This window comes from Bufo gargarizans, chromosome 6 (assembly GCF_014858855.1).
Source record: "Bufo gargarizans isolate SCDJY-AF-19 chromosome 6, ASM1485885v1, whole genome shotgun sequence".
NCBI lineage: Eukaryota > Metazoa > Chordata > Amphibia > Anura > Bufonidae > Bufo > Bufo gargarizans.
The window spans coordinates 321310225-321337652 of NC_058085.1; the positions used below are offsets into that span (position 1 = coordinate 321310225).

The window sequence follows — 27428 nt, forward strand, 5'->3', positions numbered from 1 at the left end:
ATGGTTCCGCAAAAAAAAGGAACACATACGGAAATGCATCTGTATGTCTTCCGTATCCGTTCCTGCAGAACCATTTATTGAAAATGTTATGCCCAGCCCAATTTTTTTCTATGTAATTACTGTATATGACATACGGAAAAACTTAACGGAAACAAAAAAAAGGGAACAACGGATCCGTGAAAAACAGACCGCAAAACACTGAAATAGCCATACGGTAGTGTGATAGAGGCCTAAAAGTGCTTTTCCAAACGTATGGTTATAATTAGAGAGGAGCGAATTTCATGTTATGAAATTTGTTCACACTTAGTTTGGTGGTATAAGGTGAATTGTGTTATGGATTCCGTTACCACGGACCACAAGTAATATTTTATGGGGAATTTCAGTTTCTTGTGGCGCGGCGCTCTCTCAGAAAAGTAGCCATGTTGTTCCAATTTTGTACAACTCCTTTAAAGAACTGGTAAGTGCTGAAAGAGACTTTCACAATGGATTTCCAGGGTGGATAAGAAACTGAAATTCCCCATAAATTACTTATGGTCGGTGGTAACGGAATTTTACCTTTTACCACCAAACAAAGCGTGAACGAATTTCAAAATATGAAACGCTTTTACAATGTTCTGACGGCCAACGCTGTTAGTGAAATTTACGCGACAGACTCCCTTTCAGCTGAAAGCCCCTGTGGGATAAAGCGAGTGCACCCTAACATAAAATTTATTTATTAAATAATAGTAAAATATGGATGCATTTTTCCAGAAATGCTGCCACACCTCTCCATGGGTCGAGTGTGGTAAAGCAGCTCAACTTTATTATAAATGGGACCGAGTTGGTGTACCACACATGACCTGTGGACAGACGTGGCGCTTTCTCAGAAAAGTAGCAATGTCGTTCTAATTTTGTACAACTCCTTTAAAGAACTGGTAAGTGTTGAAAGAGAAACTTTCACAATGGATTTCCAGGGTGGAAAAGAAACAGAAATTCCCCATAAAATATTACTATGGAGAAAGATGATAAACCCTGCAGCGGGAAGCTCTGCCTGGTCCCAGTCCTGCAGCTTCATACTTCTACACCAGAGGACATCCAATACCATGAAACACCTGAAGGGGCATTTATTTACAAAAAGGACATAAAGAGGGACAACGGTTAATAAAAAAAAAGAAAATCAGTAATTTCAGAAGGATGCTCATTAAAAACTGGAAAATAATTTAAAGTTAGCTTGTCACCCAAACAGAAAAGAGGGGGGTGGCTGCACCATGAGTGCCTGAAGTCACCGTGAGGTCATCACATCTCAGATATGGAAACGAAGTCGGCCAGAAATGTCGGCGAAAGAGTGGCGTACGAACACAAACAATGTCAAAAGGGGGAGTCAATTGGCCAAACTAGTATCATCCGACTCCCATGGGAACAGGTTGAGAAAATATCTGGATGTGTCCATAGATATAAGAGGAAGAGGTCTGCAATTTAGAAATGCCACCGGTTCCTTCCTATTGAAACTGGAGGTCCCCGCTCACGGAACCCCTGCTTACTATTCCAATCTTCAGGCACAGACAATATACTTAGGTGGCGTCTCCCATCAAGAACTTGAGTATTACTAAAGGAGCAAACACACTGCTGTAATTACAGTCCATGAAGATTACAGGATCATAAACCTGGTTTTGGCAGGAAGGATAAGAACCGTACGCCCAGCGGCATCCTGGCAGGTCTGTCGCCTCTGTGTGCGGGGAACTTCCACCTTGGAAAGGGTTCTCCTATGTTATGTCAATAAGACTTTGTCACTGTCAAACGAACAGTTCTGCAACTTATTAATTTACCGTGCATTTCAGGTCCACAACGTTGTCGAGATCTCTGCCTGCTGTCAGTGAATAAGAACATTCATTGTTTACAGCCACGGAATGCCTCTCACAGCTGAAGACTTGGCACAGTAGTGTCCAGTCTGGACTCCAGAGTAAGACATTTTACCTGCACTGATACACTGTACCGAATTATTAAGACAAAATGGACAAATTCATGCTGCTTAGGCATTTAACTCAATAGGTCAGGAAGGGGGTAAAATAAGGATACTACCATTCGCTGGGAGCAAGAAGAGATTTTGAAACCGTGACCAATTACAACACAAAGTCTTAGAGTGGCAGAACGTTTCTTTCTTCATTACATTGAACTAGATTCTTTCCTCCCCCCCCCCCCCCTTAAGTCAGCGGTGTGTGCTGAATACATCTAGACTGATTATTTTCCCTTTAAGGAACAAATAAAAAAAAATACAGGAACCATCCGCCTCCTCCCCTACAGAAATCATAATTCATTTTGTATTCAGTTCTTGGCAAAGATTCAACCCTCAGCTGGCATCTATGATGGTATCCACCAGGAGAACCGCAGAAGTCTCACTGTGCCTAGTGGACAGTCCAGTTGTTCCAGTTAGTTCCCCTCCTTCATAGACACCCAATCACAAAGTCCAAGTGCCTTCATCGCCTGCACCTTGTCCCCACTGATCAATAACACGCAGGAATAATCATTTGTTTTTTTTTAAAAAACAGAAAAGAAAGTGGACAGAACGGTAAAGACTGGAATGATCTGGCTAAAAAGTAAAAACCCGCACTGGAAAATGGAAAACCAAAAAGGTTAAAATGCAGTTATAGGATACAACTCCTCAGCCCATCCATGGACACAGTACCAAACAATACATTCTGGATCATGAGGAAGATGATGAAGGTGGCTGTTGATTATTATTTTTTATTAGTTACTGTCCCCTTGATGGAGGCGTCTTGGCGGAGGAGACCGGCTCTGCCTTGTGCTGGAAGTGCTGCAGAGGAGCTCAGAATCAGTCTATTTTCACCGCTGCGTAGATCTTCCGGATGAACATGTAGGCAGCATAGAAGCCGATGGTCCCAGTGAGGAGCCAGAAAGAGAGGACCATGAGGGTAGTGTAACCGAAATACAGGAGGGAAGGGATGAACTCCACAATATCCAACTGTGAGACAAAATAGGGATGAAATACCTGCAGTGTGAAGGGGGGAAGGAACCGATGTGTGTGTGTGTGGGGGGGAATAACCATACCTTATTCACAAAATAGAAGACGGCATAAATCAGAACGTAGAAAGCAGATCCTCCAGAAACCAGGAACGTTCTCCACCACCAGCGGTAATCCTGTCGTACACAGACCCAAAAATCATTGTAGTACTTAAGTGTACCTGTAATTTTTGATATGTCAGTGACATACCAAAAGGTTTTGATCAGTGGGGGTCTGAGTGCTAAAATGCCCACCAATCACTAAAACAAGGAAAATGAACTCACACAGAGCACTGTGTCTCCTCACGGCTGAAGACATGATCAATAGAAAATAAATGAGCCCGTCTGTAGTTTTGGCACTCAGACCCTCACCAATCAAAACCCTTGAGATGTAAATATGACATATCAAAAGTTTTTCTAAAGTTAAAGTACACTTTAACAACATCTTATATAGGGGTCAGCTAAGTCCAAAACCCATGCATAACCTTTAAAGGGGTTATCCAACTGTAATAGAGTGGCCCAGACCTGCCCGACCCATGGTGGGAGTTGATGTTCACCTGATCCATACCGCTGGGATCCAGTCTGTCGGGCTCCGGGCTGGAAGTTCCGCTCCCACGTGCGCAGAGGATAACATCCGTGGATGGGGGCACGGGGGATCAGGTGAGCAGGTCAGGCAGGTCTGGGCAACTCTTAGCATCAGATAACCCCTTTAAGATGCATGTCCAATTTCTCACTGCCTGCCGCTACCACTATGGGGAGCTCACTGCATACAGATTAACACGGTTCCTATTGAACTGAAACACCACTAACCTCAGCACACAGCTGGAAATAGACCATGACGATACTGATCTGGGAGCAGGACACCACGAGGATGATGAATACCAGGAACAGGAAGCCAAACAAGTAATAAAACTGATTCTCCCAGATGGCCTGGAACAGAGAGAGACTGACATGAATAGGAGAAATACTGGTCGAAAGCATCAGCCTTTGCTTACTGTCACACACCTCTTCCAATGTGCTGCAGGGTGATCTACATATAACTAGATCTTTCCTAAATTTTACAGCTGAAAAAGGCAAAATCACATCACAGCCACAAGGCCTCTATGTATTCAATTCAGCTTTGTACATTAACCCCTTAGTGACCAGCCTGCTTTTAGCCCTAATGACAAAGGTTTTGTTTTGTTCTTTTTTCATTGTCGCCTTCCAAGAGCTATACGTTTATTTTTCCATTAATGTAGCCGTAAGGGGGCTTGTTTTTTGTGGGACAAGTTGTAATTATCCATTGCACCATTTTGGGGTACACACAACCTGTTGATTTTTATTAAAGGAGTTATCCAGCCCATAATATTGATGAGCCATCCTCGGGATAGGTCATCAATATCTGATCAGCGGGGGTCCGGCGCCCCCACCGATCAGCTGTTTGAGGAGGAGACAGCGCTCCACACAAGCGCCGCTACACGTTTGTCTCAGACGTGCGGTGTAATACATTCTAATGAATGGAGTGGGTGCCTGTAATTGCACTATGCCACCGACACAGTGAGATGAGTCATAGTCAGATACTGATGACCTATCCTGAGGTTAGGTCATCAATATTATGGGCTGATAACTTCTTTAAAGTATTTCATGCTTTAAAGAAGTTATTCTTGCTGTATCGCACAGGGCAAGGCCTTTTTCCTGAGATCCGGTGATGTACCGGGTCTCTGAATGGGAATGCTATGTGGAAGCTTCCACCTAGCAGTGATCCCGGTGACGTCACCGGGATCACTGCTGAGAATGTAAACACAACAGCCTCCTGTGCAATACAGCACAGAGCAACGGGAGCATGAAATGCTTCGATGCTCCAATCATACAGGCTGAATGGGTGAAGAAGGGGTTATGTCCCCTTTTAACTGTTTCTGGGGGGAGGTGGGCAGCAAGGTGTATTTTTTAAACTTGGGAGCTTTTTTTTTTTATTAGTAAATTTACTATTTAGTAGTACCACAAGGGAAATGTACCAGGTGATCTTTGATTGCCACTATAATGCATTGTACAGCTTATGCATTATTCTGTAAGTGCTATACTGATAGTCACCATCAGGATGCACTAGAGAGGCACAGCCTGATGGGAAACACTGGAGGCAAGCCTGAGGTCTTCACTTGCTCCAGGCTACCGTACACAGACATCTCATTCGTGGAGTGCCGATGTGAGACAGACGTTCGCTCCCACTGTAACCGCTTAGATGCTGCACGCAAGGAGTTAAACAGGCCGGATTAGTGCTTCTGTATACACAAAACAGCAGATAACTGGCTTTTTCGATACATACAAGGACAAGACAACTTACGCTGAAAATGAAGAACAGCTCAATGAACATGGCTCCAAATGGCAATATTCCGGCCATCAAGATTCTGAGGGAAAAAAATAATAATATTACAGGGTTAAACCCTAGCGAGACAGGGATGAAAGATTTACTACACCTTACAAAATCACTGCAAGACAATGTTTACTGGCATAGAGGGAAGAGGAAGAAAGAGCTCAAGTCTGCATCAGTCACCTACTTACCTAATATTACCAGCGCCAGTCAAAATTGACTATGCTAGACCCTTGAGGGATGAAGGACCCCTTACTGGCCTACACCAGGGAGGCAATATTTTGTCTTCTCTGGTGGCCCACACTACTATCCATTTTGGACAATCAAATGAAAGTCCAGGCTCCTAAATGTCCCGATCAATAGCTACAGGACTAACAGGGTAGATCACACAGAAACAGATTCTGACTGTAGAAGAAAACTTACCCCACAAACCTCTTCATATACCAGCGCTGCTCTGGAATCTGCCTGGGGATTTGGTTGGTTCGGACAGGGTTGTCATATGGCTGCTTACGGAAACCAAAGTAATATCCGAGGTAGACAAGCGGGAGCGAGATGCCAAACCACATACACAGTAAAGCCAGCATGGTTGGGAAGGGGACCTGCAGAACATACACAGGAGTTATAGGGTTTCCAAGGGCCAATCTGAGGAACCAGGCCCAATAATATGAGACTCACCGCTCCAGAGGAATGCTTGCCCCAGATGAAGCAGTTCAGCACGAAGCAGATGCCAAACACCACTCCTGGGTACAGAGTTGCCGTCTGCAGGGACAGGGTCAGAGATGAGATTATTGAAAAGAATAAACCGTATCCAGCGTTAAAAAACAAAACAAAAAAAAAGTATACTATGTCGTATATGGTTTCTTTTACAACAGGACCCAGTGACGGATACCACTGTATGGTATCCATAAGAGGCATCAATGTAACAGATACATTATGGGGTATACATTAAATGGAGGTCAAAAACATGATGTGAACAGAGCCTGACCTATATCGTGTCTTATACGCCAATTACCTCCAGAGCTGCATGCACTGTTCTACTAATATCCTGCAAGCTATCAGACAGCAGGACATCACATCTCACAGTGGCTGCCTGCTGGTTCAGTGTCTGTGCAGTCCACGGTCTGCTATAGTGCACAGTGATATTAACAGCCACAGAGTATCCTACAATGTACGCCAATAGCATGCACCACATATCACAGGCATCAAAAAAGGGACCTGTTTACCGAATACGAATGCAGCATGAGATGTGAGTGGAGTAAAAAGGTGTGTGTTTAGAGGACCTATGCTCTATTAATTACATTACTCACACAGAAAGCTCCTTTGCGCCACCTATGACCCTTTAGAGTACGGTACAAGCGGCCGGCGAAGAATCCTCCGAAGACCCTAAGAAATGCCCAAAGAAAAAAAGTGTGAATGGGGAAGGGGCATAATCTTAAAAGGGTTGTCTCACTTCAGCAAATGGAATTTATCATGTAGAGAAAGTTAATACAAGGCACTTACTAATGTATTGTGATTGTCCATATTGCTTCCTTTGCTGGCTAGACTCGTTTTTCCCATTACATTATACATGTCTCGTTTCCATGGTTATGACCACCCTTAAATCCAGAGCTTTTGCATTTTTTACATTTTTTTTATAAAGTGTGCAAGCACAGCCACCGATGCTGGATTGCAGGGTGGTCGTAACCATGAATACAAGTAGTGTATTATGTAGTGGGAAATATGGGATTACACTTACCGGTAATCATTTTTCCTTGAGCCTATGACAGCACCCATGGATAGCATCCGCCCCCTTCCTCAGGACAGGAAACAGGAAGCACAGCCTCTTCAAAAGGGAGGTACAACCCCCATCATGCCAGTCTTATTCCAAGAACTAAGGAGACAAAAACACTACACCACAAAACCACAACAGAACAAAATGCTCATCTCTGTGTGCAAACACATATATATATATATATATATATATATATATATATATATATATATATATATATATATATATATATATATATATATATCTATATATTCTAAAATTCTCTTTTTTTTTTTGTAGGGGAGGGAATTAGGCGGGTGCTGTCATAGGCTCAAGGAAAAATGATTACCGGTAAGTGTAATCCCATATTTCCCCCCTCGCCTATGACAGCACCCATGGATATCTAGGCGAGATCAACCTAGGGTGGGACAACTGCTTGGAGAACTTTACGCCCAAATCCCAAACCCTCCTGTGAAGGAAGCTGCAGCCTATAGTGCTTAAAGAAGGTATGGGCAGAACTCCAAGTAGCTGCTCTGAAAATCTGTTCAATAGAAGCGGAAGCTCTTTCTGCCCAGGATGTAGACACTGCTCTTGTTGAGTGTGCTCCAAACCCGGCAGGAGGAGGAACCCCCTTAGAGGAATATGCCAGATAGATGGCTTGTTTTATATACCTGGCTATGGACTGAGAGGAAGCAGGGGAGCCCTTCTTCTGTCCCTGAAAGGAAACCACCAGCTTAGAGGACAACCTCCAGTCCTGAGTGGCCAAAAGGTACTGGATTAGACACCTTCTAACATCGAGGCAATGAAATTCCTTTTCCTTCTGATTCTTGGGTGAGGAACAGAAGGAAGGTAAAACTATATCCTGAGACCGATGAAAGGATGATGAAACCTTCGGAAGGAAGGCAGGGTCAGGAGATAAAATAACCCTATCTTCTAAGATATTGAGATACGGTTTTTCGATAGAGAGGGCCGAAATCTCACTGACTCTTCTAGCGGAAGTAATAGCTAGCAAGAAAACTAATTTAAAGGTCAAGATTTTAATAGAGATGTCCTCAATGGGCTCAAAAGGATCTTCCGTTAAGGCAGACAGGACTAGGTTCAAATCCCAGGGGGGGACTCTGGATTTCTGGATGGGAGCGAGTCTAGAAATTGCAACTACAAATCTCTTAATCCAGGGGTGGTCTGCTAACTTATACTCAAAGAGAGCACTTAAGGCAGAGATATGGACCTTTAAAGTACTGGGCCTCAGCTTTTTATTCCAACCTTCCTGGAGGAAGCTCAGGACTAGAGGCAACTCCGGGGGTTCCAAGACATTAACTGGCTTGTCTGCAAATCGAAGGAAGGCCTTCCAAACCCTCAAATAGATTTTAGAGGTAACAGGTTTTCTGCTGGCTAAAAGGGTGTCTATCACCTCCCCGGAAAGACCCTTCATCTCTAGGATCTGCCTCTCAACAGCCAGGCTGTCAAGTGCAGGCTCTCCAACTGTGGATGAAGTAATGGCCCCTGAACTAGTAGCCCCGGGAAGACGGGAAGTACCCAGGGGTCTGCTACAGACATCCTCCTTAGCCAGGAAAACCAGACCCTCCTGGGCCAAAAGGGGGCTATAGTAATTACTAGGGCCTTCTCCTCCCGAATCTTCTTCAGGACTCTCGGGAGTAGCTTTATAGGAGGGAAGGCGTACAGGAGGCCTACTCTCCATGACTGCGCCAAAGCGTCCACTGCCGTGGGCCGTTCTAGTGGGGATAGAGAGAAGAACCTTTTCACTTTTCTGTTCCCCCTTGTGGCAAAGAGATCCACCACCGGGAGACCCCAGAGAGCCACGATGTCGCTGAAGACCTGTTGATCTAGGGACCATTTCCCCTGCCGAACACAATGCCTGCTCAGAAAGTCTGCCTTCACATTCTCCCTTCCCTTTAAGTGTACTGCCCTGATCGATGGAAGGAAATCCTCTGCTATCTCGAAAATCTCTCTGGTGAGAGACATCAGATCTGGAGATCTCGTCCCCCCTTGACGATTGATATAGGCTACTGCCGTCATGTTGTTGGAGTAGATTAAGACGTTTCTGCCTTTTAAAAGGTGGAGGCACTTCTTCAAGGCCATGAGGATCGCCAGGAGTTCCTTGAAGTTGTGAGATCTGGGGACTATCTCCTGATCCCACCGTCCCTGCAGAAATAGAGATTCTGTGTGGGCTCCCCACCCCCAAGGACTTGCGTCTGTAGTCAGAGAGAGGGGATCCTGCCTTGACCAAGGGACTCCTCTCTGAAGGTTGGAAGGTACTGTCCACCACTCTAAATCTTCTATTGTACGAGCTGAAAGGGAGAAGAGGGAATCCAAAGATAGGGGATCTTTGTCCCAAACTCCCAGGATCTGCAGCTGAAGTGACCTCGAGTGGAAGTGGGCCCATTCCACCCCCGGGATTGCGGCCGTCATTAGGCCCAGAACTGACATAGCGTCCCTTAGAGAGATAGAACGGCGAGTCACAATGTCCTGAACCCTGGAGACTAGCAGAGAAACCTTCTGTGTCGGGAGAAAACACATCTGCTTCTGGGAGTCCAGGAGCAGCCCCAGAAAGGTGCATATCTGACTTGGTACGAGATTGGATTTCTGGAGATTTAACTCCCAACCCAACTTTACCAGCACCTCCCTGACCCAGGCAATCCCTTCGGATAATTGTCCCGGTGTCTGAGAGAGAAGGAGGAAATCGTCTAGATAGGGAATGACAATCAGATCCTTCTCCCTCAGATGAGCCATCATCTCTGCTACAATTTTCGTGAAAAGCCTGGGTGCCTGAGACAACCCAAACGGCAGGGCCCGAAACTGTACGTGTAGGAGTCTGTCCGGGAACTGAACTGCTACTCTCAGGTACTTCTGGTGACTGGGATGGATTGGGACGTGGTAATAAGCGTCCCTGAGGTCCAGGGTCGCCATGTAGCAGCCCAGGAATAAATTTGGAATTATGGAACTGATAGTCTCCATACGAAACCTCTCGTACACCAGGTATTTGTTGAGCAGCTTCAGATTTATTATGGTTCGGAAGGTGCCATTCGGCTTCTTTACAAGAAAAAGTGTCGAATAATAGCCCCTCTCCCTCTCTTGAGCTGGAACCTCCTGCAGGACCCTCTTCTCTAGTAAATCTGCCACTTCCAGACGCAATGCTTGTAGCTTCTCTGGGCTGGAGCGATAGTCCGTCAAAACGAACCTTTCTGGAGGAGTTCTCAGGAAGTTCAGGCAATAGCCCTGTGAAATGATTGAGAGGATCCAGGGGCTGTTTGAGATCTTCCGCCATTGATCTGCGAAGAGGGAGAGACGACCTCCAACCGGGCATCTGGCGTCATTGCAGAGGCTTCTTAGAGGCCTCTCCACCTGAAAAAATAAACCCCTTGCTCCTTCTAGGCGCATTACCAGACTGCCTGGGAGTTTCTCTTCTCTTAAAGTTAAATCTGGCCGACTGAGAACGAAAGGGCTTCTTAGGAGGCTGCTGATGAATAGAAGGGAAACCCTTCTTTCTGTCAGAGGCCTTTTCCAGCAGATCATCCAACGTGGGCCCGAAGAGAAATTCACCCTGACAGGGGATAGCACACAATTTTGCCTTCGACCCCGCATCTCCCTTCCAGTCTTTTAGCCAAATCGCCCGACGGTCGGAATTTGAAAGAGCTGCGGCTCTTGCTGACAGCTTCAGGGAGTCCACTGAGGCATCCGCCAAGAAGTCAATTGCACTGTACAGAGTTGGGAATGACGAGAGGAGTTGTTCCATGGGCGCTCCTTTCTTCATCTGCTCCTCCATCTCCTTCATCCAGACCTTTAAGGACCTGGCCACAGAAGTGGCGGCTATAGCGGGCCTAAAAGAACCAGCCGTCGCCTCCCAGTTCTTCTTTAAATAGACTTCTGCTCTTCTGTCCATAGCATGTTTAAGAGTTCCTGCATCTTCAAACGGGAGGGCTGCCCTCTTAGAGATTTTTGCTACCGGAGCATCCAACTTTGGGGCTCTATCCCAATCCGCAGAGGCTTTGTCCTCAAAGGGATACTTCCTCTTTAAGGCAGAAGGCACGAAAAATTTTCTGTCCGGCCTGCTCCATTCATTCTTAATAACCGAAGTTATGTTCTCGTGCACATCAAAACATTTCAATCTTCTAGGACCTAGGCCCTCGAACATGGAATCCCTCATAGACTGGGGTTCTGCTTGATCATCAAGCCCCATAGTTGCCCTGACAATCCTGACTAGAGCATTAATGTTCTCTGGGAGGAACAAGGGTTTCCCCGCCAGCTGCTCGTCCTGTGAATGATCCGAGAATGGAAGTTCTCCCTCCTCCTCTAACCCGGATAACAGCTCCTGATCGCTTGAAGCGGGAATAGAGACCGCGGCGGAAGTACTAGGGCGATCTTCAAGCAGATTACTCAAGGATTCTTTAACTGTTTCTCTGACTTCATCCTTGATAATCTTCTTTAGGCTTGATAAGAGAGAGGGGGCCTCATCCTCCAATAATTTGCCTACTCAGGCCTGACATGCAGGTTTGCCCCAACCGGACGGTAGCTTCCTCTTGCAAATAGCACAGCCCCGCTCCTTGGATCTTGACCCCCTTCTCTCTTTAGAAGTCTAAACACATAAAGCAAAGACAACCATCAGGTACTGAGATAAATGGAAAATGTAGGGCATTCGCCCCTCTTACCCCCACCGGTACCGAGGATTCGTTGGTGGTTTCAGTGGGTTCTGCGCGCTGTGTGGGCTCCATTTTCTGCCACTGGCTCTCATCCATGGAGTTCACTGCAGGCCAAAACACCAGCCTGCAGTGAGATCTGGCTGGTTTTGAACTTGCCGGGCGCGCGCCGGCACCCTCCCCTTCCGGTCCAAGGCCCGCCTCCTCCCACTGCCAAAAGCCGGAAGCCAAGATCCGGCGCCCACCGATGACGTCAGCGCCGGCCCGACTTACCCGGAAATAATCGCGTCACGCGCGCGAACGCCAGCCGAACATACGGCACGGCCGCAGAGGTTCGCCAGGCCGGGGACACCGAAGCAGCCCCGACGGGGGAGTGACCGGACGAGAGGGAGTCCAAAGGGGCCAGACTTCAGCAGCGGCTTCCGAGGAAGACTTACGCCGCTCGGGTAGTCCCTCCTCCCACGGGTATCAACCAAGGGGCTCCCGCAGCTCTGCTCTTTAACAGCTGTGCATCCACCCTGTCCCTTAGGACAGGAAACAGAACTGGCATGATGGGGGTTGTACCTCCCTTTTGAAGAGGCTGTGCTTCCTGTTTCCTGTCCTGAGGAAGGGGGCGGATGCTATCCATGGGTGCTGTCATAGACGAGGGGGGGGAAAAAAAAATTAACCCAGCCACCAATATGGATAACAATACATTAATAAGTGCTTTATATTAACTTTGTCTACATGATAAATGCAACTTGCTTAAGTGACACAACCCCTTTAATGTAACAAGGTAAAAGAAAAAGTTAGCCATGTGGAGACAGCTTGGTAAAGGAGATCCGTCACCTACATAAGAAGCCATATTGTGACTAGAAGCTATAACATATTTATACCATATAACATATTTTCATATCTTTTAAATTGTCTCTCTCTTATTGCTCTAAGCCCCACTGCAACAAAGTACTCGTACGCCCTGAAGAGACCTACCTGTCTTATAGTCGACTGATATTCGAGACATAACTGTTTTATGATTCAATTGTGGTTAGCTTGTAGTGTGATAGTGGGGCTGATCTGTTAGTGGTCTGAACCCCTATACCTACAATTATAGAGTCGTTCACTGACGAACGTGGTGGCAGCAGAAAATAAGGGGGGTCCAGGATTGACTGTTTGGGTAATTCTGAATCTCCCCCCTGTCGCGGTCCACCCTCGGTCGGGCTTTTCTCCACGCTGGGGCGTCCTGGTGGTCGGAAGTCTGATTTAAACGGGGGTGGTCGTGACAGACTTAACATGGATAAGACAGAATTCATAATCTTTCCCCCATCTTGTTCAACCCCCCCTACAGACCTATCTATCACGATCAATGGCTGCACACTATCCCCAGTCAACAAAGCCCGCTGCCTTGGAGTGATCTTGGATTCTGCCCTTTCCTTCCGACCGCACATCCAAGCCCTTTCCACCACCTGCCGTCTCCAACTCAAAAACATCTCCCGCATCCGCGCTTTCCTTAACTTTGAATCTGCGAAAATACTTGTACATGCCCTCATTATCTCCCGCCTAGACTACTGCAACATTCTCCTCTGTGGCCTTCCATCTAGCACTCTCGCACCCCTCCAATCTATCCTCAACTCTGCTGCCCGACTAATCCACCTCTCACCCTATTATTCCTCTGCTTCTCCCCTTTGCCAATCCCTTCACTGGCTCCCCATTGCCCAACGAATTCACTTCAAAGTACTTACAAATACATACAAGGCCGTCCATAACCTGTCCCCTCCCTACATCTGAGCTAATTTCCCGATACACCCCCACACGCACTCTCCGATCCTCACAAGACCTCCTTCTCTCCTCTCCTCTTATTGCCTCTTCCCACAACCGACTCCAGGATTTCTCCCGTGCATCCCCCATACTCTGGAACTCGCTACCCCAACATATCAGACTCTCACCTACAGTGGAATCCTTCAAAAGAAACCTGAAAACCCACCTCTTCAGACAAGCCTACAACCAGTGACCCTGCTGCCTCTATACCGCCACGACCTGCTTCACCCGCACCTACTGTGTCCTTCTCCCATACCATGTAGATTGTAAGCCCTCACGGGCAGGGCCCTCTCTCCTTCTGTACCAGTTTGTAACTCATTTTGTTTATGATTAGTGCAATTGTCTGTATTATGTATGTGCACCCCTTATCATATGTACAGCGCTATGGAATGAATGGCGCTTAAATAATAAATAATAAATAATAATAATAATAATAATAATAATACCCCATGAACATGAAGAGGAAGCAGGCAGTGGTCATCAGGGCTCCCCGGCTTGATGGAGACAACATTCCCAGCATGGCCACAACTGGAGGAGACAAAGACCCACACTTTATAAATGGCTGGTCTCCCCGCCCACACGCCCACCATAAACTCTACCATGACCATACACTCACAGATCACAATCAGGACCATGCAGAAGAGCTGAATCCCAGACCCTAGCAGTGAGCTAAGGATCATGGGATACTGAGGAGGCCTGAAGACGTCACCATGCACCAGCTTCCAGCCAGACTCCTCCATCGTGTCTTCCTTTGGGGAGAAACAAAGAAACGTCACAGGGCAAAAGGGTCACCAAGCTGGAACAGTGATGGTGTCAGTGAAAGGAACCTACAATATCATCCTCCTTGTTGTAGTTTGCGATATCCTTCCTCAAGGTTCGGATGATGATCATGCTCAGAATACCTGTAGGCCAGAAGACAAGGTCTGAGCACAGTAGAAGACAGGACCCTCCTCTTACAGTTTACCTCTCATTATAACCTTGCTTCAATTATTTGGTTACTGGTCTTACATTCTAGTAACATCCAAAGCTGCAGCCACAATTCAACCAACTTCATCTGAGCAAGAGGAAGCCTGAAATCCTCAGGCTACAAACCAAACATTAGCACAACTGTGAAAGCAGCTTCAGATGTGACTGGAGCAGAAGGCATAATTGAACTCTATATTACTACAGTAAAATAATACCATAGTTACGGCATTAGGAGCTCACCTGACAGGAAGAAGACGACGACCACAGAGTTGATGATGGAGAACCAGTGAATCTGCACGTCGCTCATGGTCAGGTATGTGTCCCAGCGGGAGGCCCACTTAATGTCGCTCTCCTGGAAGATGAAGGAAGAAACCTCTTACTGCAAGATGTTCATCGATCGTACCCCCTTCAAAATCAGTCAGAAATCCCCCCCACCTGCCAGCGCACGGAGTATGTAAACAGCAGCTTGTTCTCCTTGGAAGGTTCGATCTCCTGGGGGGCGGAATTGGAGCCTTCTGGGACAGTGCAGCTTCCTTCCTGCGTTCCTTTCAGATCTGTAACACTGAGGGAGTTAGTGGCAAAATCTGTAAAAGGGATCCCACCACCCATCATAATACTGGTGTTTTGTATGGCAGTGGAACCTTTGTGCTCCCTTAGGTCTGGGTGCAACTCTGCCCCCCCTATAGCTAAGCCCCTGGTGTGGGCTACAGGGCAGGACAATTGCTAGTCACTAGAGTTGCACCGGGTATCAAAAGTTTCGATACCCAATCAATACTTTTAGACCTGGATCGATACAATACCAGGTCTTACTATTTAACAATACTAGGCTATGCAGCCTAGTATCTGTTAGAGAACATGGCACGCGCCGCTCTCAACACGCACCATGTTCTCTTCAGCAGCACAGTGGGGAAGGAGAGAGGGCCACCAATGGGAGTTTAGTACTGCGTCCCTGTGCCACCAATTAATACAATTATCCCATTAATTTAAGTGTAGGCAGCGGGTTCTGGCAGCGGCATCACATACCCGGCCTCTATGACAGGGTGCTGCGATTCCTGACAATTAACCCCCTCAGGTGCGGCACCTGAGGGGTTAATTGCCAGGGATCTCAGCGCCCTGTCAGAGGGCGGGTGCCGGCTATGTGATACCGCCACCAGGACACACTGCCTACACTTAAATTAATGGGTTAATTATATTAATTTGTGGCACAGCGCACCCACCCCGCATTATAAAGTATAATCATTGGTGGCACAGTGCGCCCCCCCAGGATTATAATAATTGGTGGCACAGTGGTCACAGGGTCCCTCCCACCCTCTTTACTGGTGGCAGCTTCCGATCGGAGCCCCAGCAGTGAAATCGCGGGGCTCCGATCGGTTACTTGTGCACAAAGCACAGGGCAGCAGGGACAGTGTAAAATCCTATTCACCCTAATAGTTTAAAATTGCCCCCTTTCCCAATTTTACATATAAAATATAATAAAATAAAAATGACATATCGCCACACCCAAAAAATTGCCATTTTTTTTTTGTCACCTTGTTCCCCCCAAAAAATAGGATAGGACTGTTCTATTGTGGGCCGGACGTTCCATAAAATGCAGAATGCACGCGTTTTATTTTTTTTGCGTGGTATCAAATGGTATAGAGTACCGCAATACTTTTTTATGGTATCGAAGTTGAATAAAAATTTTGGTATCGTGACAACCCTACTAAGTCACATTTTCCCATTTCATTACCTTCCATTTTGATGCTCTGAGGGACGACCTCGAACCTCACCACCCTAAATGTTGGCTCTTGGTTTTCCTCCACCTCTTCCCGATGGAAGTACAAATAGAACGACAAGTGATTGTGGATATAAAACTGAAAGACGAAAGGTGGCATTATTACTATGGCAGATATATGTAGGGGTCTATACTTTACAAAATCTTTTATGCTATGGCATGTATTGGTGTAGACTGATCCTATGAACAACTCGGCTTCTTCTGCCTCCTGTTACACTGTCTAACTTTCCAAGAGGATAAGGCAGAGCACATGACTGTAGGACCAGACACCACAGGGTGCATTTCTACACCATAGGGACAATGCTAGAGCTGTGTACACAAAACTGCACTTTTTTTCTTTTTAAAGACTATTGGCAACAATTTTTTCTTCCATTTTTAAAATACTTTGGAGATACCTTGTTGTTGTCAGTGAATCCCAGTCTATAGCCATGCTCAAACTGAACATCTCGCTCCTTCTTCTTATCGTCCTCATCATGGCCAAGATGAATGTCCAGCCTGGTGGCCACGGGTAGATTGTCTGCTATTCTAAAACCAGGTACACACAAAATTTGATATCATTCCAGGACCCTCCGCAATATGGGGCCACAGACATTTGGTGTTACACAGAATCAGTTTATCACTTCTTACAATGTGTCCAGACGGGACACGATATGTGGCAAATTCCCTGTGGATTTTACCCTATGTATTGAAAAGAGCGAAATCCGTGTTCAAACATTTACATGATACAGATTTAAAATCTGCTGGTGGGTCAATTTCCATGCAGATTTATAATTTTTTTTTTTTGTATGTAGTAAGTGGAGAAGATCTGTCAAAATCTCATCCAGATTTTCTGCTCACAAACAGTTTATCCGTTCTGTGTGAACATGCCATGCCATTAAAGGGCTCCCCCACCGCTGCCATATCAAGAGGCGAGACTAATGAAAGGCAATGAGTGTCCACTGGATACATCTCTACTTTCAGATTAATGTTCTAATACAATGAAGATAGACGGACTCACAAGTGCACGTAGTAGTCCTCCTGTATGCGCTCTGCAATCAGTTTGCTCTCTTCCGCATTAAGCACCAGGGGGCTGCTGGGAGTGTTGCACAAAATCTCACATTTCTTGTTATTGTTCATTGACACCTTGAAAGGGGTGTTAACGATTCGGTCGCCCCTCAAGACTTCACCTAGTGATGGAGAAAAATCGACAGGGAATCGAGTTAGGCTAGTTGCACACCAGCGTTCACCGATCTGGCAGGCTGTTCCGGCCGAGGACAGCCTGATGGATCAGACACTGCTGGAATGCCGTCTAGTCCCGTTAACTATAATGAGTTCTGTCATAGAAATTTGGCAGAAACAGACGGACAAATAGCGCTGCAGGCAACAGGCCTTACATTCACTGCCCTGGACTAGAAGATGGACTGCAAACCTTGACTATTTACACCAGGGATGCCCAACCTGCGGCCCTCCAGCTGTTGTAAAACTACAGCTCCCACAATGCCATGCTAAAGACCGATAGCTGTAGGCTGTGCAGGCATGCTGGGAATTATAGTTTTGCAACAGCTGGAGGGCCGCAGGTTGGGCATCCCTGATCTACACGGATAAGCCATATGGAGGTTATAGACTAAGAAAAAAGGAGGAGGGGTGTTCAGAGTCACCCCATTATCAGCCAGAATAGAGAGCCGACGAAGAGATGTATTCTGATTGCCTTACCCACCAATGAAACAAATAGTGCACCCACAGTGCCCCTTACCCAGATTTTCCGCTTTGTAAGTGACCTTCAGTGGTCTGCAGAATGGCAGAGAGTAATATTCATAAGGCAGCTGAGTCCGGGAGCTGGTCAGCTTCACAGCCTGCAGAAGAGGAGATCACAGGGATCAGCACCCATAAGTGACTGGCGGGTGTTACCGTAGACCCTGGCACCAGGTATCAGCTTACCTTTATTTCTACAGGGTCATTTTGGCGGAAATTCATTGGTGCCACACCTGGGACATAGAACGCGCTGGCTTCATAAAGGAGGGAGAAACAGAACAGCAGCCATGGACACATCACCTGCGGGACACAAAGGAGAAGTAGATGATACCCCGCAGCTCACAGATTCACAATCCCATCAGTGGCCTACACAACCAGCCCACGACTGGTCCATCAAATGCTACACAGCAGCTCTGCGAGCAACTGTACTATAAAATATGGAGAGATTAAAAAAAAAAAAAAAAGTTGGCAGGGACCACACGGAAATCAGCCAAAGTAACTGAGGAAAATAGGGTGCAACTTATGTGTAAACACAACTTCAATATAAATACAATAAGAGGAACACAAAGTACCCGTGCACACCAGCAAATCTTTTATGACACCATATAACACACAGGACACAAGGGGAGTTAAAAGCAATAAACAAATCACAATAAAAAAATAAAATAAAAACACAACAAAAAAGCATAAAGTCACACCTAACACTTGTACAGTCCCCAATGTGAATAACATACAAGCAGACAAGTGAAGTGTGGAGGGAGCACCAGGGCAGACTGTCAGTGTGCTCGCTAAGCAGCTTTCCCATTGTAAATCATTTCTATTGGGACTTTACGTGACCCATGTTCTTGCATGAGTTTTCTGTCATTTGCCTGTATTATGAATGTGCGCTGCTGTGGGGAGGTCCATCCGAGTCTACTAAAAGGGGTTGTCTCTCTTCAACAAATGGAATGTAACATGTACAGTTACATCTCAATAAATTAGAATATCACCGAAAAGTTTATTGATTTCAGTAATTTATTTCAAAAAAGTGAATCTCATTTATAGATTCATTCCACAGAGTGATCGAATTCAAGCGTTTGTTTCTTTTACAGCTAATGAAAACCCAAAAGTCAGTATCTCAGAAAAATTAGAATATTGTGGAAATATTGTAGAATTTATCATCTCTCTAGCACCAGAAAAGTGGCTTTAACCCCTTTGCAACCACCGCCATATATGTATAGCGGAATTTGCATCTTTAACCACTTCTCATCCTTCCCGACAGAGCCTAATTTTGCAAATTTGACATGTGTCACTTTATGTGGTAATAACTTTGGAGCGCTTTTACTTATTCAGGCCATTCTGAGATTGTACTTCATGATAGTGGTAGATTTAAGTCAATATATTTCACCTTTATTTATAAAATAATCCCACATTTTGAAAAATTCGCAATTTTCTAAATTTCAATTTCTCTGCTTTTAAAACAGAAAGTGATACCTCATAAAATATTACTTAAAGGGAACCTGTCACCTGGATTTTGGGTATAGAGCTGAGGACATGGGTGGCTAGATGGCCGCTAGCACATCCGCAATACCCAGTCCCCATAGCTCTGTGTGCTTTTATTGTGCATCAAATCTCACATTAATTTGCATATGTATCAAATCGTTTTTTTTACACAATAAAAGCACACAGAGCTATGGGGACTGGGTATTGCGGATGTGCTAGCGGCCATCTAGCAACCCATGTCCTCAGCTCTATACACAAAATCCGGGTGACAGGTTTCCTTTAACATTCCCAATATGTCTACTTAATGTTAGCATCATTTTGTAAATGTTTTTTTAGGGTTTCTACCACCAGATTTGGTCCTATTTAGCTGACTGACACTAGCAATGTGCTAGTGTCAGCAGTCCATAACAGTGTTCTTACTTATCATCTGTCCGCTGCCGTTCACCTTAAAAACGTACTTTTATAGATATGCTAATGAGCCCCTAGGTGCTATGTGGACGTCATTAGCACCTAGAGGGCTCCGTCCACTAACCATTTCAGCCACCCATCGCGTCCCTCCAGCCCGCCCCGCTCCTGTTGATTGACTTGAAACCTCTCAGTATCTCGTACCAATTCCCGCGCTTTTGTATTCTCCCAGCGCCGGCTTCCTCACTGCGCCAACTACGTTACAGTGAGGAAGCCGGCACCACGAGCGCGGCATTCACTCACTGCACCAAATACAGAAGCGCACGGCGCAGGAATTGGTACGAGATACTGAGAAGTTTTACGTCAATCAACAGGAGCGGGGCGGGCTGGAGGGACGCGATGGGCGGCTGAAATGGTTAGTGGACGGAGCCCTCTAGGTGCTAATGACTAGGTGCATCAGCTCCTCTATCCCCCAATGCCATCAGCTCCGCCCCACCATGTCCCCCACTGCCATCAGCTTCGCCCCACCATGTCCCCCACTGCCATCAGCTTCGCCCCACCATGTCCCCCACTGCCATCTGCCCCTCCATTGCCAACTGTCCCCCTTCAGTGCCATGTCCCCAGCGCCAGTCAAAATAAAATACTTGCCTTTCCTGTAAGGGCGCCGCTCCACAGCTCCTTCCTCTTCTTCTCTGCGCGCTGCACTGGATCCTGATGTCACACAGCGTCGGGTCATAGTGCGTGGCTACGTGCACTATGACCTGACGATGTGTCAGGATCCAGTGCAGCACGGTACGGGCCGGCAGGTGACCATGGAGCGGTAAGTAATAGCAAGTGCTTCACTCCCGCTCTGTGGTCACATGACACAAACGAATCCTCAATGCAAAAAATTTGCATCAATGATTTTTTTGCGTCGAATTACTCTATTCAATCGGGTTATCGTTTCAGCCCTAGTTAACAGCCAAACAAAACTCAATGTTTATTGCCCTGATTCTGCGGTTTACAGAAACACCCCACATGTGGTCATAAACTGATGTATGGGCAAACGGCAGGGCGCAGAAGAAAAGGAGCGCCATATGGTTTTTGGAAGGCAGATTTTGCTGAACTGGTTTTTAGATGCCATGTCCCATTTGAAGCCCCCCTGATGCACCCTTACAGTAGAAACATCCAAAAAGTGACCCCATTTTCCAAACTAGGGGATAAGGTGGCAGTTTTATTGGTACTATTTTGATGTACATATGAATTTTAATTGCTCTATATTACATTTTTTGGGAGGCAAGGTAACCCAAGCCTTCAAAGGACTGTCAAGAAAAGGCCAATAAAGAATTTGGAGGAGATTCACAGGGAGAGGACTGCTGCTGGGGTCAGTGCTTCATGAGCCACCACACACAGACAGACGTATCCAGGACAAGGGCTACAACTGTCACATTTCCTTGCGTCAAGCCACTCATGACCCCGAGACAAAGTCAGAAGCGTCTTACCTGGGCTAAGGAGTGGAGCACAGGCGCATTTCCATGTGTCACGCTGCATTGCGCAGCACAAGGCTCTGTTTGTTTTGTGCCGATGAATGACGTACTGGCCTGCGTATCACTTCTGCCTAGCAGTGAGCCCGGTGACATCACTGGCAGAGATGGGTGGTCTGGCGCTGCCAGAGGCGGCTACTATGCAAAGTAGCATTATTAAGCATTTTCAGCAGTTCTTCCCTCTACAGCCTTCAGTTTCAATGCATCTGCAGACTGTTCCTTCTCAACGAAAGCAGCAAAGCGCTGCTCTGCAGGCTTCATCTGTAGCCCTCATCTCTAAAGGCAGTGACGGGACGAGCCTCCCTAGCATCGCGGGTGATGTTAGGGAGGCATGTCCCCATCACGCCCACTGAGAAACGCAGCCATCTCCTCCTCCTCCCTGTACCCATGCTCTGCATTTACATCATTGGCACCAAAATGTCAAAGAAAAAAAAAAAAAAAAGGAAGAAAAATTCTGACAGCATCAGCAGAGGGTACTCCCCATGTAAGGCCCCTTTCACACGAGTGAGTATTCCACGCGGGTGCAATGCGTGACGTAAACGCATTGCGCTCGCACGGAATCCGGACCCATTCATTTCAACGGGGCTGTGCACATGTGCGTTGGTTTTCATGCATAACTTGTGCGTTGCGTGAAAATCGCAGCATGTTCTATATTCTGCAATTTTCATGCAACGCAGGCCCATACAAGTGAATGGAACCGAGTTAAAATCGCATTGCATCCGCAAGCAGGTGCAGATACGATGTGTTTTTCACGCATGGTTGCTAAGAGAGGTAATACCTTCAGTTTTTTCACCATGCGCATGCAAAACGCATTAAATCGTATTGCACCCGCGCGATAAAAACTTAACGAAGTCGCAGACAAAACTGAATGACTTTGTATGAGAAATTGCACATTTTTCACTGAATGCATTCGCAACGCATCCGGACCTAATCTGCCCAGGCTCGTCTGCAAGGGGCCTAAAGGTACTCGGGATCATCACGTTTTTCCCATCCATTTAAAGTACACAGAAAACATGTACATTAAACAGATGCCTGAGACTTATGCCACACAGTGACAGCCATACTTTGTTTTTACCGGACTCCACAGGATACAAGAACGTGGAAACGTCAAACGGAGACCTAAAATGTGATGTGAATCCACCCTAAAAACAAAAAACCCGTGAAAGGACCTTTTTAACTTTAACTACATGATACATGCCATTTGCTGAAGTGAGACAACCCTTTAACTCAAAGGATTTTAATTTCTGCAGATGCCAGCAATCTTCACTTCCATTGTGGTGGCGCGCCCCCCCCCCCCCCCCCCCCGAGAAGTACAGCACAGCGCCATTCAGGTGAATATGGCAGAGTGGAAACCCCTGCAAACTTGGAAGGCATAGTATCAGAGCCGCAGCACCTTCATTTTCAGGATCGGTGGTAGTGAACAGGATATATAAGCAGTTTATAGCGGAATGAACACATACCCCACATAGGGGAGCACGGTGGCTCAGTGGTTAGCACTGCAGCACTGGGGACCTAGGTTCGAAACCAACTTAGATTGTGAGCCCCATTAGAGACAGTTTGAGGCTAAGGTCTGTAAAGCGCTGCGGAATATAGTAGTGCTATATAAGTGCATAAAATAAATAAATACAGAGAATTCAGTATACACCTGTATATGTAGATTATGGGGTCATTTATCAAACTGGTGTACAGTAGAACTGGCTTAGTTGTCCATAGTAACCAGATTCCACCTTTCATTTTCAAAAAAAGCTGCGGAAAATTAAACATGGAATCTGATTGGTTGCTATGGGCAACTCAGCCAGTTCTACTTTACACCAGTTTGATAAATCTCCCCCTGTGTGTTCACTTCACTATAAACTACACGATGGGTGTACGTCAGGATACAGTGCAGCGTTGTGCGGGCCGGCGGGAGACCATGGAGCAGTGAGTAATAGTAAGCGCTCACGCTCCGTGGTCACATGGTACAAACAAATCCTCGATTTTTGGGGGGATTTTTTGGGGGTTGAGTTACTCGATTTATTTGAGTAATCGTTTCAGCCGTATACTACACATATAACCTGCTTATTCCTCCTCTCTGAAGCACAGTATACACATTCAGTACACACCTGTATATGTGGAATACATGTTCACTCCTTTATACACTACACCTATATCCTGCACACCCCGTATAACCTGTATATGTGGAATACATGTTCACTCCTTTATACACTACACCTATATCCTGCACACCCCGTATAACCTGTATATGTGGAATACATGTTCACTCCTTTATACACTACACCTATATCCTGCACACCCCGTATAACCTGTATATGTGGAATACATGTTCACTCCTTTATACACTACACCTATATCCTGTACACCCCCCTCCCTCTAGGACACGCAGTATACACCTGTATATGTGGGATGTGTTCACTCCTTTATACACTACACCTATATCCTGTACACCCTCCCCTCCCTCTAGGACACGCAGTATACACCTGTATATGTGGGATGTGTTCACTCCTTTATACACTACACCTATATCCTGTACACCCTCCCCTCCCTCTAGGACACGCAGTATACACCTGTATATGTGGGATGTGTTCACTCCTTTATACACTACACCTATATCCTGTACACCCTCCCCTCCCTCTAGGACACGCAGTATACACCTGTATATGTGGGATGTGTTCACTCCTTTATACACTACACCTATATCCTGTACACCCTCCCCTCCCTCTAGGACACGCAGTATACACCTGTATATGTGGGATGTGTTCACTCCTTTATACACTACACCTATATCCTGTACACCCTCCCCTCCCTCTAGGACACGCAGTATACACCTGTATATGTGGGATGTGTTCACTCCTTTATACACTACACCTATATCCTGTATACCCCCCCCTCTATGAAGCACAGTATACACATTCAGTACACACCTGTATATGCGGAATACATGTTCACTCCTTTATACACTACACCTATATCCTGTACACCCCCCTCCCTCTAGGACACGCAGTATACACCTGTATATGTGGGATGTGTTCACTCCTTTATACACTACACCTATATCCTGTACACCCCCCTCCCTCTAGGACACGCAGTATACACCTGTATATGTGGGATGTGTTCACTCCTTTATACACTACACCTATATCCTGTACACCCTCCCCTCCCTCTAGGACACGCAGTATACACCTGTATATGTGGGATGTGTTCACTCCTTTATACACTACACCTATATCCTGTATACCCCCCCCTCTATGAAGCACAGTATACACATTCAGTACACACCTGTATATGCGGAATACATGTTCACTCCTTTATACACTACACCTATATCCTGTACACCCCCCCCCCCCCCCTTTCTAGGAAGCACAGTATACACCCGTATATGTGGGATGTGTTCACTCCTTTATACACTACACCTATATCCTGTACATCCTCCCTCTAGGACACGCAGTATACACCTATATCCTGTATACCCCCCGCCCCTCTAGGACGCACAGTATACACATTCAGTACACACCTGTATATGTGGGATGTGTGTTCCAAGGGGGTCACCATTAGGATTCCATCCCCAGATCCTTGACTGGTGCACCTGCCTAGTTACGGCATTTAGCTGGAATACCGGTCTGACAACCCCAGGCAGCAGCCATATTAGTTGTCACCTAACAGACAGGTCTGACAGAGGAGAATCTCCAGAAACATAAAGGCCAGCTCTGTATAACAGCTGTGATCCGCAGTCACATGACCACGTTGTTTTATGGCCATTTCCTCACAACACCTTACTTCAGTTCCCCGTAAGATTTCTGGACAAGCCCTTTAAATGGCCTCATCATTCCAACAGAGACCACTACTGCACATCACAGCAGTACATGCAATCACTGACAGAACCGCCCGTGACGGGCCTCACACGGAGGGCCACCGCCGGTGACAGGGACCAGGGCGGCCGCCTCAGGCCGGTGCTCCAGGCAGTGACAGCAGCCGGAGACTGACACTACAGCGCAAGAACTAAGTGCGGCTTCTGCACCGCCTGAGCCTGCACTCATACCGGAGACCACGTCCACACCGCAGCCATGGGAAACGACAAAGCGGAGCAAGGGAGAAGGATCCTTACCCGTAACAGATGAGACGTGGCCATGTTTCCTGAACTTGTCCTCCCGCCGGAACCCGCGAGATCTCCCTCTGCTTACGTCACATCCCACGGGATCTGCGGAGGCTTCGGCATTTGTTGATCACGTGACTTCCTTGTACGCGAAGCGGAAGACTGGGCGCTGTCAATCAGGATATCTCGCCTCACCATTGGTCAGGAACTGGCTTTGGGGCGGGGACAGAGCGTAGAAGCACGTCAAACTGGTTTTTTTTTTTCATTCTTTTTTTTGCGATGATGTGCGGCGGTTTTGTAAGGGGCGATGACGGTGTGTTTTTTTTTTTTTTTTTTGTATGCAAGTAACTTCTAATTATCGAGGTTGATAAAAAATTGAATTCCAGACAGCATCGACTGAATAACTTGTGTACATTTACGGGAGCTGATGACGTGTTCATCGGAACGTGCTGAATAAGAACACGTAGCGCAATTTCTAATACTGGCACTGCACTAAATAACCAGGGTTGCCACCTTTACCAATAAAAAATACTGGCCAAGTTAAGCCAAAAAGGGGCGTGGTTGTGGGGGCGTGGCTTAAACGGGGCTATCATACTGTGGCTCCCAATATGCCCCCATTAGTGCTGCCCAGAATTAATTCTGGCCACATAAGGGCTCCCCAATAATAGTAATGTCCTCATTTGCGCACCCCAGAATTAATGCCCCCCATTAGTACCCCCAGTAATATTAGTGCCCCCCAATAAGGGTAATGGCCCCATTAGTGCCACCCAGTAACAATAATTCCCCTTAATGCCCACCAGGAAAAATAATGCCCTCCATTATTTTCCCCAGTTAGAATAATGCTATTAGTGCCCCCCAATAAGGATAATTGCCCCATTAATGCCACCCAGTAACAATAATGCCCCCATTAGTGCGACCTAGAAAGAATATTGTCCCTAGTTAGAATAGTGTCCCCAGTTAGAATAATGCCCCAAGTTAGAATAATGCCCCCCATTAGTGCCCTCAGTTCGAATAATGCCCCCATTAGTGCCCCCAGTTGGAATAATGCCCCCCCAGTTAGAATAATGCCCCCATTAGTGCCCCCAGTTGGAATAATGCCCCCCCAGTTAGAATAATGCCCCCATTAGTGCCCCCACTTAGAATAATGCCCCCTTTAGTGCCTCCAGTTGGAATAATGCCCTCCAGTTGGAATAATGCCCCCCATTAGTGCCCCCAGTTAGAATAATGCCCCTATTATTGCCCCCTGTTAGAATAATGCCACCCCCCCCCCCCCCATCTCTGCTTCTGCAATTAAAAAAAACACAGGCGCGAGCAAATGGAGGAGGTAAAGGCTGCACTAATGAACGCTCCGCACTGTTTAAACAATTATAATATGAGGATCTTCTCAAGTTGGCTCCTCTGCCAGTTCCCTGAGGCCAAAACCGCTTTCCCTCACTTACCATACACACTTGCTGCAGCCAGCAGCTCCCTGCCAGCCAATCAGATTGGATTACTGAGAGACACGACTCCTCACTCTGAAGCCTAATGCTGGCATGCAGTGTGGAGGACCGCACCCCTGTCTTCTGTTTATACTAAAGGGAAGACAGACAAGCCATAGCAACAGTCTTTTAAGGGAGCAGTGGAAAGGGACAGAGGACATTAATGAAAGCTGTTATTATAAGGTAATTACAGATCTTTTGGCAATCATTGACAGACTAACTCAGGTATACATGCCTAGCTGTAATAAACTAGCAAATAAAAAAATATATAACAGTTACCCTTTAAAGGGCTTGTCTCATCTTGGACATTGAGGTCATATCACTAGGATGTGCCCTCAATTTTTGATAGCAACCTCTGGGATCCACACCTATACTTAGAACGGGGTCCCTCAAAGCCCCAGAGGGTGCACCGGTCATGCACGACCGCCCTTCATTC

At 46.4% G+C, this 27428-nt stretch overlaps 1 protein-coding gene across 1 annotated transcript; it reads right to left on the bottom strand.

Moving 5' to 3' along the window:
• Positions 1–1086: 1086 nt before the first annotated feature.
• Positions 1087–25624, bottom strand: TM9SF4 (transmembrane 9 superfamily member 4). The gene is made up of 18 exons (XM_044296586.1): positions 25527–25624; positions 18201–18314; positions 18016–18115; positions 17281–17449; positions 16679–16808; positions 16239–16362; positions 14945–15063; positions 14750–14861; positions 14375–14445; positions 14160–14292; positions 13990–14071; positions 6652–6727; positions 6020–6103; positions 5768–5943; positions 5318–5381; positions 3808–3927; positions 3046–3135; positions 1087–2959 (listed from the first exon to the last, which is right to left on the bottom strand). The coding sequence occupies exons 1-18, from the start codon at positions 25548–25550 to the stop codon at positions 2810–2812; spliced, it is 1938 nt and encodes a 645-aa protein (XP_044152521.1). The 5' UTR covers positions 25551–25624; the 3' UTR covers positions 1087–2809.
• Between the last annotated feature and the right edge of the window lie 1804 nt (positions 25625–27428).